Genomic DNA, 15,322 nt, shown 5'->3' on the forward strand with positions numbered 1-15,322 from the left:
CATCTCGACACCTACCGAGGACCTAACCACAGAGATTTGAGACGATAAGCAAAGCCTCCGTGTTCTCTTAGTGTGCTGCACTTACAACGCCGTATCCGGCACCTGAAGATTTGGTACTGAGTTCACAACGGCAAATGAGGACAAAAGCTGATCTACCTTGGGGCAAGACAGTTCCTGTCATTGTTGGAGTCTTCTCAAACTATGCAGTGTGGGACACTGACGGCGAAGAGGGCTCTTCAGCGAGTCCGGGATGTATCCTTGTTCTTTATGTAGGATCATTGAATGCGCCGCCGAGTTACGATAAGAAAGGCTTGAAATTAGTATCGTGCATTCGTGTCATGTATCGATGCATGTAACGCCCTGGTTGGCCAAACAGGCAAGATGCAATCAGGGGAGTGGCCTTATCAACGTTATCATGACTTACCCTCCATGTCTAGTTCATTCGCATAAATGATAGTAAGCGCAATCGACATTATTGATATGAAATGTTGGAGATGCACACGGCACGAAACCACCGAGTCGCTCGCCCGATAGTCGCAAGTCGGCTGAAATCGAGAACCGTCCAAACCCAGCATTTCAATATACATCTGAATTCTTAGTTACGTTAGCTTGTGCGCGAACGGGCCTCGCCAAGCAGGTACACCATGTGGATTACCCCAAAGGAAGCAGAAAGGCACTGAGCATACCCATGGAGAAGTAGATACATGATATTAAAGAATGCGCATGAAATGAAATCGAGGCACACGACATCCCATCTAGTATCCAACAACCTTTCGCCCAGAAGCGTTGTGTAAATAGTCGGAGAATTCCTCGTAAGGACTTTTGGAGAGAGGGATTTCGCGCCAGAGATCGGGGGAAAGGAAGCTGTACGTTCTGGAAATCTTTGACGGACAGATATATCTCTGACTGAATAAGATAAGGAATGAAGGAAAACTGGCTTACTGCAACATAAGTAGCTTTTAAGAAATTGCCCATGGTCGAAGTCGAACCCTTTGACTGGGTATATACATCTTGAACACCCGCCAGTTGCAAGAGGCGCTTGCATGCAGGGGCAGCGACGATACCAGTGCCGCGGGGAGCAGGAATCAATCGGCACACGACGGAGCCACCTTGCCGCTAACTTTGCTCGGTACGGTGTGAGGCTCTTGGAGGGCAGCGCCCCAGTAACCACGGCGGACAGGTATGATGCTTAATTTGGCAGCGATGATAGCACCACGAATGGCGGTTGCAACTTCCTTGGCACACTTGACACCGAGACCGACATGCCCATCAGAGTCACCGATGATAACAAAAGCCTTGAAACGCGTGCGCTGACCGGCACGCGTCTGCTTTTGAACAGGCATAATCTTCATTACTTCATCCTTGAGGTTGGGGAGGAAAAAGTCGATAATTTGAGGCTCCTTGATACTGAGGGAGAAGAGGTAGATTTCCTCTAACGCTCTAATCTTCCCGTCCTTCACAAGACGTCCGAGTTTAGTGACGGGAACCCTGGATTGGCATTGAAGGATACACATTTTCGCCCAAGGAACGCCAGATGGTGATTATGAGCTCACCATTCCTTCTCTTCCTCCTTACGTGGTCCACGACGGGCACCACGACGCCCACGCCCACGATCACCACGATCACCGCGTCCACGATCACCGCGCCCGCGCCCAAATCCTCCACGAGTCCCTCTTGGTGCCTCAGACATCTGTAAATTACATCCAAATCGCACATCAGCAATCCAGCCCGGAACAGCGAAATTTCGCCACAATAACGGCCCCAGACGAAGCAGAAGGCTCCTCTGCAGCGTGGAGGCCCCAGGAGAGGGTCACTCAACTAGTAAAGTTCGATGAAAGGGATGGAAGACTCGAGACCCAGAGAAATTTACTTCCGCGCCAGCGTTGAGGTGGCTGTGCCAATGAATCTAAGCGCTGAGATTGATGACCTGCATACATATGCGGATTAGGATACACTTATGACTCAATTTATTCTAACATAAGTGTAATCATTAGCCTTAAGGGCGGTTATGGTGCTGAAGCCATCAGCTACGGGGCTATGCTTTGCCTCAAACAGTCCTTGAACGAATGACATAATGGCGAACCCGAACAATTCATCACCTCTTGACCCAAGCATACTAAAGCGAAGAAAGTGTGAGGTGCATCTTAAAAGCGACGAGACGGTAGGGACACAACACACCCGTTTGCGAGCCTTCGCCAAGCCAGTCTTCTTCCGTTCCACCATGCGTGGATCTCGTCTCAATAACTCGGCTAGTAAAAATCAGCCCCTTTTCAGCAATAGCATTTACGAAGTAGCCCTGCGATGACGAACCCTGTTGCAACAACCCCTTCCCTTGTGGGAAGAGTGCGTTGAGACCCTTCGCGATCCCATGAGCTACGGCGCCGGCTTGGCCAGTCGTCCCACCTCCTCGCACGATAGCAAAAACATTGTATTTCCCAATGGTGCCAGTGACTTTGAACGGCAACACTACCTTCTCCCTGTCTGCTGAATTAGCAAAGTAACGGCTTAATGGGGTGTTGTTTATGAGGACTTCAGAAACGAAAGGCACAAATTTTGGGTAAGCTGTGTCGAAAGAAGGATTGAAATCGGGGGCAGGGAGGGGTCTTGCTGGCTGCGGCTCGAATCCTGGCATATCAAGTAAGGCGGGACGCATTTTATCTGCGACACTTGATCCCCATGGGTCCGGAGGCGGCGCCAAAGTTGTGGGTCTTGACGGTCGTTTCAGCTTCGCGGGAATCAACCAAACCCGTGCATGACTTTCTTTTCGCTTCCCAATAGTATAGGTCCCGCCGAGCTGAGTCCTCACTACGGGCTTCTTCTTGGCAGAAAGGATAGCCTGCATATCTGGACGCTCGAATTGTTTTAGAACGCCTTCAATTTGATCTGCCAACACGGCTTGTCTTCCGGAGAGGGCAATGGCCAAGTAGTCGTCTAGTTCTGATAGTTGTGATATGACCTCTCTGTATTGGGACACACGCATAGGGGGCTGCATTCCAATGGCATCGGAAAGTTTGTCGATGGGCATCCAAAGCTTGCGATTGTCACCTTGTTTGGATTTAATTATGCGTCGACGAGCTGGTGATATAGGGAGAAGATATGCAGCTTCCAAAACGGCCCTGCATTCTTTTTGAACAGCCTGGAGTGCACTAATGACGTCGTTATAGGTAGAACGCGCGGTGAAGAATGAAGAAGTGGATGGCTTGTTGCCTGAGGGAAAAACAAGAGTTGTCTCCAAGTTTTGTGCGGTGGAAGGATACGACATGAATCTTGCCCTAGCCATCCCCTCTACAGGTTTAAAACTGGGCCTAGTAAGAGCCAAGCGCACCAATGGCCGCCGCAACATCATCCTGAGGACTGTGGAGGCTGGTCACGCGCCCACGGTCGTGGGAACGGAGCGCCCAGGCAGTCTCTATGACTTCGTAAGTAACATACTGACAGCCCGACAATTTATGTCCTGATAGGGTCAACCGTTCTGTTCTGACCCGACATAGCATCTGATTAGACTAGAAACAATTCAAACCGCTTATTCGCCCTGCAGATGTTACTGCTCTGAGGAGACCCGTCCCCTAAAAACCTATTTCTTTGGCTACAAGATGGCACGGGACGGGTTTTTTCTCATTGGAAGCGGGGGGATATACCTCTACGCAAATTGGAGAATGAAGTCCCTCCAGTCGGTGTGCTCTCGGATAGAACACAACGAATCTTATTCTTCAGCATATCCGTTTGCCTAATGTCCCTGAGGTGATCTATTGACCTAAGGTTTGGTGTGTCATGCCATTCGAACTAGTTGTCGGACTCAAGAACCTGGTACTCAGTATCCGCGGCCATAGGACTCAGAAAGCACGGCATCCCGTCGATCTGCGAAGTTAAGCTGGGTACCGCTCAGTCAGTACTACGGTGGGGGACTACGTAGGAATCCTGGGTGTCGTGGTTTTTCTTTTTTTCTTTTCTTTTATCTGACAGCTCCCCTAACTGCCCCCCTTTTTAGCTTTTCCTGCATGCGCGCGGGCAGTTGATAGACCTAACAGTTATAGCGTGTGTATACTGCGTGATGAACGCGCAAGGGGTATCCCTGGAGCTTAAGCTTATTAGCGATAACCAGGCAAGCAGCTATCTTAGCTTTGGGTTGCAAGGCTAAATCGTCGTTATTACGTACAGCCTTCAAGCCGCCTGTCCATATTGACGCATCCTCGCACCCCTAAAGGCAATCCGCTATTAATTTTCGGGAGCCAGAATGAATGGTATATATTGATTAGCCGCCACCTCCGCGCTCACTGCAACCGCCCCCATAAGAGAAATGGAAGGCGAGAACTGTCGTCTCAGGTTCCCAGCAGTCACATATTGTGAATTTAGATCCAGGGTGGAAGTGAAGCCCATCAACAGCGCGGACCCCACGGGATGCGGACTTTAGCTGTCCCACTTGAGACCACCCAAACACTTCCTCGTGTTCGCCCCTTGCGAAAAAATAGTGACCTGTCATTATTGCATAAAGGGTGCTCTGATCGTAAGACTGGTGGGAGCACAATAAAATCTAGATTGCTGATCAGAGATACATTTTATATAAAGTTGAACAAAGCGCCGCAAGGGAGCTAAGGTTGAACTCCGACCACTTGATCGGCGGTAGCGGACGCAGGGGCGTTGTCCACAGGCTTCATGGCTGGAAATAGAAGCACTTCTTTGATGTCTGCAGTGTGGCATTATTAACAAACACGAACACAAGCCTAAAAGTAGACGTACTGGTAGAGTCAGTCAAAAACATGACGAGCCGGTCGATACCAAGGCCCCAGCCACCAGTTGGCGGGAGACCATGCTCCAGACTACACGGGAGTTGAGCAATGTTTTTCAAGAATTTATTGCTTACTCACGCATTGACGAAGACCTCATCGATACCCTGGGCCTCATCGTCACCAGCCTCCTTCTGCCTCATTTGCTCCTCAAACCGCAAGCGCTGTTCGAAAGGATCGTTCAACTCTGTGTAGGCGTTACATATTTCTTTCTGGCAAAGGAAGGCCTCAAACCGTTCACAAAGACCGGGGCGCGAACGGTGCCACTTGGCCAAGGGGGACATGAGGTGAGGATGACCAACTAAGTTATCGAATAGGATTAGAGGGGTACAACCTGTTCGATATTGCAGATATACGTGCCTATGAAGGATGGATTTATGCACAACGGTTCAATGTATTCTCCAACAAGCTATAAGAAACTGTTAGCCGGAGTAAGACACATGGGGAGCCCATCCACACCTTGTCAATCAATCTTGCCGTGGTTCGCGGTTCGCTGCATTCGACGCCGTGCTGTGGGCGAGAATGTGAGCACATGCTTCTGGTGCTTCCTGACTCCCTCACCTTCTTGCAGAGATCTTGTAAGAAAACGTTAGCCTCAGGGGTGTCAAGTTTTTCACCAGCAGGGAACTTGACATTCAACTTCTCCTCCAAAGTCTCGATCATGTCATATCGCTTCCATGGTCGCTTGAAGTCAATCACCCATTCGCGCTTTTGCTCCGAACCCTCCTTTCCATCGCGCTTGCCATCGGGATGGAAAACAACCGTTGATCCCCCAGTCAAGTGCTCCACCATTCCGGTGACAAGACTTTCAGTGAGATCCATTAAATCATACATGTCGGCGTACGCCATATAGAACTCGCAGGAAGTGAACTCGGGATTGTGAGTTAAATCGATGCCTTCGTTGCGGAAAACTCGACCAATTTCGTACACACGGTCCAATCCACCAACAACGAGCTCCTTAAGATAGAGCTCGGGAGCTATGCGTAGGAAAAGATCAAGCTTGAGGTCGTTATGATGGGTGATGAAAGGTTTGGCAGATGCACCACCGGCAATCATGTTCATCATTGGAGTTTCTACTTCCAAGAATCCCAAGTTATCAAAGAACCTCCGAATATAATTGATGATGCGACCCCGAGTGACGAAAATGTTCCTGGTGTGATTATTAAGGATTAGATCGAGGTAGCGCTTGCGATACCGCTCCTCTTGATTCTTGAGACCGAAGTGGGTTGTCGGTAATTGATGGAGGTTAGGCGCTAGGAGCGTCATCTCGATAGGTGCTATTGATAGTTCTCCCTTCTTAGTTCTGAGAGGGGAACCCTTGACACCGACGATATCGCCTCGCCTAAAGAGGTTATGAAGCTCGATAAAGCCTTCAGGATTGGACGCGTCTCTAGTGAATCGATGATGAGCGACATCCACCCAGAAGTTACGACATCGGAAAGCCTACGCTTGAGACGCCATAATTTGAATCTTCTCTCCTTCACCATGTAGATCATAGAAGCGAAGCATCCGTGACTGCTCGCGCATATTGTGCACACGGCCGGCAACACTGACAACATCTGTGTGCCTGGTTCCTGGGGAATCAAGAGCGTGTCGCTTCCAGGAACTTTTCCACCATAATCTCTAATGAAATGAGTGATTGACTTGGTCACATCGAACTTGTGAGGATATGGGTTAGGGTCCAAAGTCTGCCGGAGCTTTAGGATCTGACGAGACCGAAGCTCAAAATATTGCTGAAAAAAGCCGATGGTCAATCCTGACATCCCATCCCCCCGCTGCTCAAAACTCACGCTAGGCGTCAATTCCTTCTCATCAGTGGCTGGGGAGTCCGTGGCTTTCTTTCCAGCTGCTGGTGGTGGAGGGGCCGCTTCCTTCTTCGCCTTCTTCTCACGTTCCTTCGTCCTGCGCTTGAGTTCACTGAATAGTCATGGCACGATCGATCACCTCAGCAGCGTGCTCCCATCGCGAAAATTGACGCACGACTTGGAAATCATCTCGCCAGTTTCAGGATCGAGATGCGACCCAGCAGCTGATTCACTCGGATGAGACATTTTCAAGTTTGATTTGTTGGCAAAAAATCGTCTAGCTGGATGAATAAGATGTATGTGAAGCGATAAAACTCGGGTCACTCGAAGCATCCACCAGGATGCAATTTTTTTCCTAGTCAAGGCCTGTCACGCGTCACGATAGGTCACAGTCAAACCGTGAGTCATCTCGAATCACGCTGGTCGTCATGTAATGCGTCTCTCTTGGGAACTCAGTGGATTCGATCTCGTGTTTGAAATCCTTCAAAGTATTTCACCCGGAAATTGTGATGTGCAGGCGGAGCTGCATACTCTATGGTCCTTGCTCCCTCAAAACGAGGGGCACCGATGTCGTTAGTCGTAATCTTAACCATAGTGATTAACTATGAACATACTGCGGTTAGTTTGCTAGTTTCATAACAGAAGAAGTGGCTCCCATGCAACCTACCCTTCGCCCCCACTTCCCGAAGTCCTGAAGAGAATTTGACACTAATTCCATCCCCTTGCATTCAGGGATGTCTAGCTCGTCATACTCATCATTGACGGTTGGCAAGAAAAAAACAAGCCGCCCGCCCGGTTTCAGCAAATAACGTGCCAAGTAAATGAGATCTACCGTAAGATCAGAAAGTTCATAAGGTTTCATCGGAGGATGGAGCCTGAGGTTGGCTTGCTGCGAAACGGTTTGTCGGCTGTGCACTTCAACCCCCGAAATTACGACTTACGTGTCAGTGGCCACGCCATCCCCCGGAACGGTAGATGAATCGCCGGGTGTGCGCGTCTCGTCCTTTCTGCCAAGTCGCTTTGCGCCAGCCCGGACTCCATCTAGGAAACATTTAGGATGCAATGCCACAAAGAACGAAAAGACAGCTATGCTCACATGGAGGATCTGTAAACATCACTTAGCTTAGTAAAGTGAATGGGAAAAGACAAACTTACCTGTCACAATCGCGTCAAAGATATTGCCGCACCGCCAAGGGTTTTTTGTCACATCAAATGTGGCCAAGTCAAACACACGGGAACTTAATCCGTACTGATCGGCGGCTCTGTATATACCAGGTACCGATTCTGGGTGCGAGCGTCAGCAGAGCCTTTGTAGTGGCGCCTGAAGACGACCCATGCCTTTTCCTCGCATCTGTCGGCCATCCAGGTCCGAACCAAGAACGTAAGCCCCAAACTGAGCTGCTGTCTTCATTCGTCCACCGGAAGTTAGCACGACAATTGCATGAAGGTCCTTGTTTCGTCTTACATAAAGCATGCTCCCAGTTCCAACAAATGGATCATAGATCATCTTCCCCGGAGTGGCCTTGAGGGTGAATGCGCACAACACTCATTTCAGCTGATGTTGATTGCAACGAGCAACGGGAAGAGATACCTGAGCTTGATTGGCCATAAGCAAACTTATTTCAGCCTCCATAGTCGTGTTCCCAAAGAATGCGCGTTTCTTGACGTCAAACTTCCTTATGAGAGGTCTACTTTCACCTTCACTGACCTAGGATGGATGAGTCGCATCATTTTTTTCTGCGTGTCAATTGTGGCGGAACGACACTACCCACGAGCCTGCCAAAGAACACCTGAAGAAACTTGGCATCATTATCATGACGGTGTCTCTGAGTGACTTTTTGTTCTTCATCTAACAACAAGTCAGCATGAGTGCAAAGAAGGCCACGGAAGGAGCTACAGTCTTCAAGGCAGACGAGGGTTAATCGAGGGTTCTTCATATCAATACAACCCTCAAATCCCATATATGAAAAGGAATCGATAGTCTCTTTTATCCGCCCCGGGGGTATTCGTTGGTTCACCGAGGTAACGTTGAATTTAAACGACACCTTCTTGTACGCTGACCAAACATCGCACTTTGTTCGATTTATCGCATGCAGCTCTTCGTAGTTGTGCCCATGTGCCCACAATTGATATATGGCTCTGAAGTAATGAAAGAACTTTAGTCCACAGTCACGGAACACCGAATGCTACTGTTTACTTGATCAAGATGCAGCGAGAGGCCAACCGATGTGCCGTTTCATCGTCATTGAGCCTAACTACCATTAAAGGACGTTTGGTGTCCCTCTCTTTCGGAAGCTCAATCTCGATATCCAGACATTCACACACAGAAAGAAGCTCAGGGAACCGGAACTCTTGGTGGGTCAGCACGAAGTGCACCAGATACTCCATGGACAGATCCAAGTTATAAAGGGGATCATTATGTGACCGACGCGGAGGTCACGCACTCCCTCATTGAGTGTCCACAAATAGTCGCGCCCCGTCAAGCGTCCAGGACGCAAAGGCCATACTCGGTTAACAAAACAGTATTTGACCACAAAGCTACGAGAACAAGTTGAAGAATATAGAACAATGTTCAATAAATATACCACTGTGGATGCTACTATGAGGGGTCAAGAATGATGGTTGCGTTAGTGTAGATGAGCCTCTGTTTAGCATGACCAGTGGCCAAATGTCCAATCCAAAGACAAGCAGTCAAGTGGGAAATTATGCGTGGAGGAACGGGGCAACGTGTCTACAGGTGACACCCCAAGTGAGGAAAATTGGGTGAATAGTGCGACCGAGAAGTAGCACCAGTATGTTGTTCACCGCACAAACCCTCGGGTTTCGCTCTGTCCGTAGTTAAGAGCCTCAGGATCATATCGCCGTCCATCGTCGCTGGTATAAGATGGATACTGCGTCGGGAAGGCTGGAAGGTCCCCGTACTTCTCCATCGGGGTCGCAGTACCACCAATGTTCCCGCCTTTATTCTGGGCGTCCATAGCTTTCAAGGCTTCCGTTGGACTGCCCACACCGGCCCGGGTCCCCCAACCAGTCTGGTATTGTTAATTAGTCCTTGATAACTAGAACTGGTTAAAACTTGTATAACTTCCGTACCTCGTGCAGAGTTAGCAAAGCGTACATCTTCATCACAGCGAAATAATAACCGAACAGAATGAAGGCGGGAACGTGGATGATATCTTGAGGTCGGTCCCAGAGGTGGGGTAAAAGCTTCGCCGTTCGGGTCATCATAAGCCATACAAGATATGAGAGTAGCACGTTCCTGGGTCAGTCAGTTAGTCAGTCAGTCAACAACTAAACGGTGATCCCAGCAACCCAAGTCAATACTCACCACCAAGGCAAGTGGAAGCCGCCCTTCTCAATAGGTTTGGTGCTCTTCCACACAACCACAGCAACAAGGCACGGTCCGACAAGCAACGTGAAAGGATTGAACAGCTTGTCCACCTGCATGACCGCCGGGATGCATCCGTTATTTCCCGCGTGGAAAGTGTTTTAGGGATGACATACCATGGTGTATGCGCAGTAAGGGTGAGACGTCCAAATATAACGTTCCATGAACAGCGAACGCAAATCAGAACGCCAAGTATTGCGAGTCCACCGTAGCACCTGTTTCAAGAACCGCCAATTGGGCTTCATGGTACTCAATAGTTCCGCTTCTTTGCAGACTTGAACATAAGTGGTCCAACCGTGACTGACCATCCAACGCGTGAGGAACTTGTCGTCACCAGAGTTAAGATGATATTTCCCGAGCCAGTAATCATGAGTGAAACGATATATGAAGTCGGGGTCTTTTAGGATGACAGTGCGGTAGGCAGCCGTTCGCCCGGACAGACACGGTACGCCTCCATCAATGTGAGTGGCCGAGGCAATCTCGATGTTGCGTATGGTAAGACGGAAAGCAGCCAAAACTTCCCACACTGTCATCTTCTTTCCAACAGGCTGTACACGTTGCGAGGTGCCAACACCGCCAACCCTCTGGTCCTCGAAGCACGCAAGCATGTACGGAAGCATCATTGGAGGCCAAATAGCGTCGTCATCCGCAAATACGATTATATCAGTCGTCGTATTCTTGATTCCATGCGACATTTGCAGACGTTTGTTCGCGAAAGGGACAGTTAAAACACGAATACGAGAAGGGTCAACGGCATTCGCAAGCTCTTGCAGGGGCCCTAGCATCTTTTCCTCAGTAATAATAAGGATCTCCTTTGGCTTTCCAACGAGCCAACTGTGAGCGGCCTCCTTAAATTCTTCGCCGGCATCGATAGTTGGCACTATGATTGTCACGTCCTCCGATGCGATGTAAGTGGGGTTTTCGGGGAGGGGGACTGGTCTGTACGCCGCAGCCGCAGAGATACGGATGATATACCATAAGTAGCGGTAGAACCTAGATCGAAAGTTTTGTGACTCAGTTCTCCGTTGTCGGAGAAAGCAGCACAAAAGCCGAGAGTCACAATAACGGCATACCCGATAACCCCAAATGGAACGACTGATGGTAGGATGAACGCGTATTAGTGCCTAGAATACACAATATAATCAACGACATTACAAAACACGCACAGATTGCAAAGCGGTCAGAGGTCAGATACAACATCTTTGGACACCGGTGACCAGGAGCAAATCGTTGTGAGCGGCCCTAATAAAAAAAGGGCCCTATGAAGACTTGGGGAGGGGAACGGGACAGAGGGAACGAAGGAACGTGGGGTGCAGCGGTTGGAAGACGGATTGTGAAGGGAGAAATTTGCTTCCGCAGCACAGCTCAACGGCATGACAATATAACAATATAATTCGGACAACTCCGTTACAGTTCAAGCTCTGCCTCGTTGACAAAAAATACACAACCAAAGAAATGATGATGAATTTACCCTCATGGTGGACGTGGCAGTGCGGCTGTCCGTCCATACACCGAAATGTACATGAGGGGATTCTCTCTATATGAAGGGAGGTTGCTGTCGGGTTCGTGTATGTAGTCCTCGAGTTTTGTAGCGTCCGGGCAAGCTCAAGATACGTGTTACCTCATCATCAACAGCGGCGACGCACCAAGCCATCTGAAAATTACCAAGGCCGAGTGTCAATTGACAATGCAAGCTATGTAAGGTACACGACTACAAAACCTATGGATATGTATTATGGCGATGAGTATCTTCATCCCCTGATGAAGAATACGTAATATGCAAAAGGGGGGGCGATCACCGTCTTCAGGACCCGACGGTAGAGTTCCACGACCAACGACCTTCAGCGAAGCCTTTCGCGGTGTCTTCCAAGACTATGTCATTACGCTTGGCGACATATACCTGAAAAAATTGACAGTGAGATCTCAGTGTAAAGGTATCTTGTTCGAATGTACACACAGTCTTATCGGTCATCTTCTGGCGCAGCACTGGAATGGTTTCCGGCTCGATCTGGCTCTCCAGGAGCTCAGACAAGTCCTCGACAGCTTTCTCCAAATCACTGTGGAACATTGTGAGGTGTTGTTATGAAGTTCAAACGACGAATGGATAGCTTACGCTTGGTTATCCTCAAACAGCTGCTTGGCATTGCCTGTCCGGTGAAAGGTTTGGATGATGTTCAGAGACCGATATGAAGTGAAGGTCACTTGCCTGATTCCAGGTAATACGCCATAGCGTATGTCCACTTGAGTGTCGTTCGGCACTTTGTAACTTCGTCCACAGCTTTCTTGGCAAACTGTACTTCAATCCAGGTGAGATTCGAAGTGATCTGCATCTCCTCCATCTTCTTCTCGGTTTTTGCGTAAAGGTCAAGGGTAAGACGGGACGATTGTTCGTGATTAGCCCAGCGATTATAATACTAAAGGGTTGAAGCGGTTGATGCCTTCCTAGAAGTCGCGCGAAGATAGAATGGAAACTTACATGCAGGTATCGCTCGAGGGATGCCCGTGAACGAGATTGGGCATCACGAGCATCTTGGCTCTCTTTCTCGTCGTAGCGGTTACATGAATACCAAGAATTTCCGTGTTCTGCCCAAGATCCCATACAAACCCAGCAAAACCTTAACAAACACATCAGTTGAGTTCCCTCCAATGACTTGTCAACACGTCACTCACTCATTCTTGCACTTCTTGCAGGTCATATGGCTATAACATTACGTTGTTAGATGCAAACACAGAATTAGTCATCAGACACTCACTTGCATCCACCGTTCTTCTCAATGGTACTCTGGCACTTTGTGCATTCTTTAGTATTGCTCTTGATCCAATTAGCCGTCTCGCTGTCATCCGCACATTTCTTCAGCCACATCTTAGCAATGGCACACATGCAAGGCGCATGCCCTTCTGCTTGTTGGCATCCAAAGCAAAATTTATGATTGTCTGCGCATTGCACTGTAGGAACGATCGTCTCCAAAGCACCCTTCGTACTCGCCGTTGGGCAAGAAACTGCGTAAACGCAACTAGGGTGTGGGCAGAATTTCAATTCGGGATTATTCGAGACATAATCCCGCACGAGCAACTCCATATATCTAGCACAGTCCTGGGGGCCGCTACCTTGCGAAGGAAATTGTCGTCAATCTGAATATGGCAATCGTCGTTCATGCATTGAATAGCGCATTCTCCTTCAGAGCGGATTTTTGTGTGGATGTAGGTCTCCCAGCAGGAGGAACAATATGTGTGACCACAGCTGAGCGCCAAGGTCTTCTCCGGGTTCTCGTCGCAGCAAATCGGACACACAAAGACCTCGATGACTGGAGCTTGTTGTTTTCCAGATCGCCGAGTCACCCGTCTTGTATAATCAGGAGAAGTCCCACGTTTGCTGGGTACCCTTGGAGAGAGAGGCAGTGATCCGGATCGAGACATGGAACCAACGCCCGGATCAGGAACGCCAGCATCCGACAGAACTCTGACAGGATCATCCATGTACTTCTCTATCAGTCTCTCCTTGTTCCATTGCATATGCTTCAGAAGAATGTATGCCGCGCTCAACTATATGGTCGACGTGGAGTGCGGCGATGCGTGCGGTGAATTTAATTTTAGTTGTTGTGACGTTCAGCGACCGGAGCGCAGTTGAAGTAGTACGTACAGAGACGCCGAATATTCCAGCAACGTGCTCAGCATCCTTCTTCATGTCCGATTCGAGGTTTTGGACCGAAAGACTCTGTGACTCGACTTCATGAAAAGGTCGCGCTTTCCCCTTCCCCTTAAGGCGCTGAGCTCAGCGTTGAAGACATAGTCGTCGTCCGAGATATCCCCGTCATCTGGGGAGGAGTCTGAAATGCTGGGTGAGACGAAGGCATGCACAGGGAACGCAGCCGAAGGTGGACGCACCAGAGTTGTCATCCTGAGTCCCGTCGATCATATCTTCATCGTCGGAACGGAACGAACCTTCAGAGGCGGAATCGTAGTACATTTCATCATCAGACATAGTGAAGGCGTTAGTTCCGTGAGAAGTGAAATAGGGGGTCGTGTGCTGAAGGGGAGGTAAGTTGGAAGAGGTCGTTTAGCCAGATTGCGGAGTCGGATCCGGAGAATACCGTCCACTTTTGCAATTTCTGCGCAACTGCTCGCTAGTTCACGTCCACAGCACAGACTTAATGCCAAGGCCCAGTGCACCCAAGTGGGGTCTCCCTGTTATCGTCCTTTATTGCTTGCTTTTATCAATCGACAACACGGCAACATTAACACAGCTTCAGTTTGCAGCCTTGGTGCCTCTCCTTAGCTATTCGCCCTACTATTGTACACTATGAACCACCTCCAACCACATTGATCGCCCGTCCGAAGCAGCTAGAGTGTCCCCAGCTTCTCCCCAGCTCGGAGAAAAATATTATTATATTCACACGTGGCATACTAATGAATTGGACGCATTGAATAGCTAGATCTCTCCTGGACGCCATCAGCGCTCATCCTCATACAATGCATTCTGTCATGGACCACGCTGAACACGGACACACTGCTGTAGCGAGATGCAGCATGTACATGTATGCCCTCATCCCCTTTACTGCGTTACAAGGCCTTAAGACGCTTTCTCGTCGTAGGCTTTGGAAACGAATATTGTTGATACCTGTGTCGTCTTCCGCTCATGGCATATTCGGACGCAGTTTGGGTTCTTCCTCTCCTTCGTCGTTATCGTTTTACTCGGAGTTCTATACGAACGTCTCCGAAACGATCAGCGCTTACTTGACGTCAAGATCTCCGCGGAGATCGTTCAAGAGAGGAACGAAAATACAGAAAGACAAGAACTATTGAACACTGGGCCAAAGAGGCAAGCATATACTTGGCATGTCACATATCATCTAACGGAAGCTTGATTTTGTTGGGTTGGGTTGGGGTTCAGATACGCTGTTCCTCCTTTTCGACGAATTCAACGAGCCTTGCTTTACGGCGTGTCCACCTTTCTCTCGTTCTTCCTCATGTTGATCTTCATGACTTATAACGTATGCCGTCCAAATATCTGTTTGCTTGTCTTCAACAAACAGTGAATGTTCATTAATAGGCATACCTCATCACAGCCGTCGTACTCGGTGCAACCATCGGCCATTACATTTATAGCGAAGGAATCGAAGCAGATGCTGTACTCTTCGGGTCCCCTCAAGCTCTGCCGAAACCCCCTTGCTGTTGAAGATCGAAATTCCCAGAAGGCGTGGAATTGAACGATTGTCCACAATTCATATGTGTATCATCTGTCACTGAGAAGTTCCGTTGATTGTTGGCACCTTCTTGTTGTCCCCTGCCAGTACTCTGGACCTGCTTACGAATTCTTCTCTTCTATGTATCAGTAGCGTTTTGTG

General features: G+C 49.0%; 7 protein-coding genes across 7 annotated transcripts; 1 reads left to right on the forward strand and 6 right to left on the reverse strand.

The window, feature by feature from the left end:
* Positions 1-723: 723 nt before the first annotated feature.
* EI90DRAFT_3073517 (ribosomal protein S5, N-terminal domain-containing protein) lies at positions 724-1,690 on the reverse strand (the record flags this gene model as incomplete). The annotated part of the gene is made up of 4 exons (XM_039061446.1): positions 724-881; positions 943-1,038; positions 1,110-1,488; positions 1,554-1,690. The coding sequence occupies 4 exons, from the start codon at positions 1,688-1,690 to the stop codon at positions 756-758; spliced, it is 738 nt and encodes a 245-aa protein (XP_038912147.1). The 3' UTR covers positions 724-755.
* Positions 1,691-2,095: 405 nt separating this feature from the next.
* EI90DRAFT_2932796 (ribosomal protein S9/S16-domain-containing protein) lies at positions 2,096-3,262 on the reverse strand (the record flags this gene model as incomplete). Its single annotated transcript, XM_039055082.1, has 3 exons — positions 2,096-2,116; positions 2,179-2,249; positions 2,311-3,262. The coding sequence occupies 3 exons, from the start codon at positions 3,260-3,262 to the stop codon at positions 2,096-2,098; spliced, it is 1,044 nt and encodes a 347-aa protein (XP_038912148.1).
* Positions 3,263-4,227: 965 nt separating this feature from the next.
* EI90DRAFT_3238261 (lysine-tRNA ligase) lies at positions 4,228-6,835 on the reverse strand (the record flags this gene model as incomplete). The annotated part of the gene is made up of 10 exons (XM_039066520.1): positions 4,228-4,684; positions 4,738-4,817; positions 4,866-5,085; positions 5,145-5,193; positions 5,244-5,294; positions 5,346-6,174; positions 6,232-6,358; positions 6,400-6,517; positions 6,575-6,701; positions 6,765-6,835. The coding sequence occupies 10 exons, from the start codon at positions 6,833-6,835 to the stop codon at positions 4,590-4,592; spliced, it is 1,767 nt and encodes a 588-aa protein (XP_038912149.1). The 3' UTR covers positions 4,228-4,589.
* A 206-nt stretch (positions 6,836-7,041) lies between these two features.
* On the reverse strand, positions 7,042-8,977 carry EI90DRAFT_2932693 (tRNA guanosine-2'-O-methyltransferase; the record flags this gene model as incomplete). Its single annotated transcript, XM_039055073.1, has 11 exons — positions 7,042-7,191; positions 7,257-7,478; positions 7,545-7,630; positions 7,686-7,694; positions 7,745-7,873; positions 7,922-7,994; positions 8,055-8,111; positions 8,181-8,297; positions 8,362-8,438; positions 8,487-8,728; positions 8,787-8,977. 11 exons carry the CDS (start codon positions 8,975-8,977, stop codon positions 7,042-7,044), a joined length of 1,353 nt encoding a protein of 450 aa, XP_038912150.1.
* Positions 8,978-9,134: 157 nt separating this feature from the next.
* Positions 9,135-11,351, reverse strand: EI90DRAFT_2182978 (glycosyltransferase family 2 protein). The gene is made up of 6 exons (XM_039052662.1): positions 11,144-11,351; positions 11,051-11,072; positions 10,094-10,970; positions 9,918-10,030; positions 9,675-9,848; positions 9,135-9,621 (listed from the first exon to the last, which is right to left on the reverse strand). The coding sequence occupies exons 1-6, from the start codon at positions 11,175-11,177 to the stop codon at positions 9,573-9,575; spliced, it is 1,269 nt and encodes a 422-aa protein (XP_038912151.1). The 5' UTR covers positions 11,178-11,351; the 3' UTR covers positions 9,135-9,572.
* Positions 11,352-11,404: 53 nt separating this feature from the next.
* On the reverse strand, positions 11,405-13,990 carry EI90DRAFT_3291852 (uncharacterized protein). Its single transcript, XM_039067304.1, has 10 exons — positions 13,863-13,990; positions 13,618-13,748; positions 13,045-13,520; positions 12,731-12,991; positions 12,648-12,677; positions 12,454-12,592; positions 12,180-12,391; positions 12,091-12,120; positions 11,935-12,034; positions 11,405-11,877 (listed from the first exon to the last, which is right to left on the reverse strand). Exons 1-10 carry the CDS (start codon positions 13,957-13,959, stop codon positions 11,782-11,784), a joined length of 1,572 nt encoding a protein of 523 aa, XP_038912152.1. The 5' UTR covers positions 13,960-13,990; the 3' UTR covers positions 11,405-11,781.
* A 460-nt stretch (positions 13,991-14,450) lies between these two features.
* Positions 14,451-15,117, forward strand: EI90DRAFT_3238319 (uncharacterized protein). The gene is made up of 3 exons (XM_039066521.1): positions 14,451-14,512; positions 14,570-14,968; positions 15,028-15,117. Exons 1-2 carry the CDS (start codon positions 14,498-14,500, stop codon positions 14,840-14,842), a joined length of 288 nt encoding a protein of 95 aa, XP_038912153.1. The 5' UTR covers positions 14,451-14,497; the 3' UTR covers positions 14,843-14,968; positions 15,028-15,117.
* Positions 15,118-15,322: the final 205 nt, after the last annotated feature.

The sequence above is a fragment of the Cantharellus anzutake genome, assembly GCF_015039405.1.
Source record: "Cantharellus anzutake strain C23 chromosome Unknown EI90scaffold_54, whole genome shotgun sequence".
NCBI lineage: Eukaryota > Fungi > Basidiomycota > Agaricomycetes > Cantharellales > Hydnaceae > Cantharellus > Cantharellus anzutake.

What these genes read in the sequence shown, in the direction of transcription:
- EI90DRAFT_2182978 (XM_039052662.1), bottom strand. Translation starts at nt 11,177, where the DNA reads ATGTTGTATCTGACCTCTGACCGCTTTGCAATCT. An exon ending in CTCTGACCGCTTTGCAATCT is followed by an intron (nt 11,073 to 11,143) that starts GTGCGTGTTTTG and finishes TCCTACCATCAG; the next exon opens with TCGTTCCATTTGGGGTTATC. An exon ending in ACTCTGCACGAGGTACGGAA is followed by an intron (nt 9,622 to 9,674) that starts GTTATACAAGTT and finishes TAACAATACCAG; the next exon opens with ACTGGTTGGGGGACCCGGGC.
- EI90DRAFT_3291852 (XM_039067304.1), bottom strand. Translation starts at nt 13,959, where the DNA reads ATGTCTGATGATGAAATGTACTACGATTCCGCCTCTGAAGGTTCGTTC. An exon ending in GACTCAGGATGACAACTCTG is followed by an intron (nt 13,749 to 13,862) that starts GTGCGTCCACCT and finishes TTCAACGCTGAG; the next exon opens with CTCAGCGCCTTAAGGGGAAG. An exon ending in TATTACCTGGAATCAGGCAA is followed by an intron (nt 12,121 to 12,179) that starts GTGACCTTCACT and finishes CCGGACAGGCAA; the next exon opens with TGCCAAGCAGCTGTTTGAGG.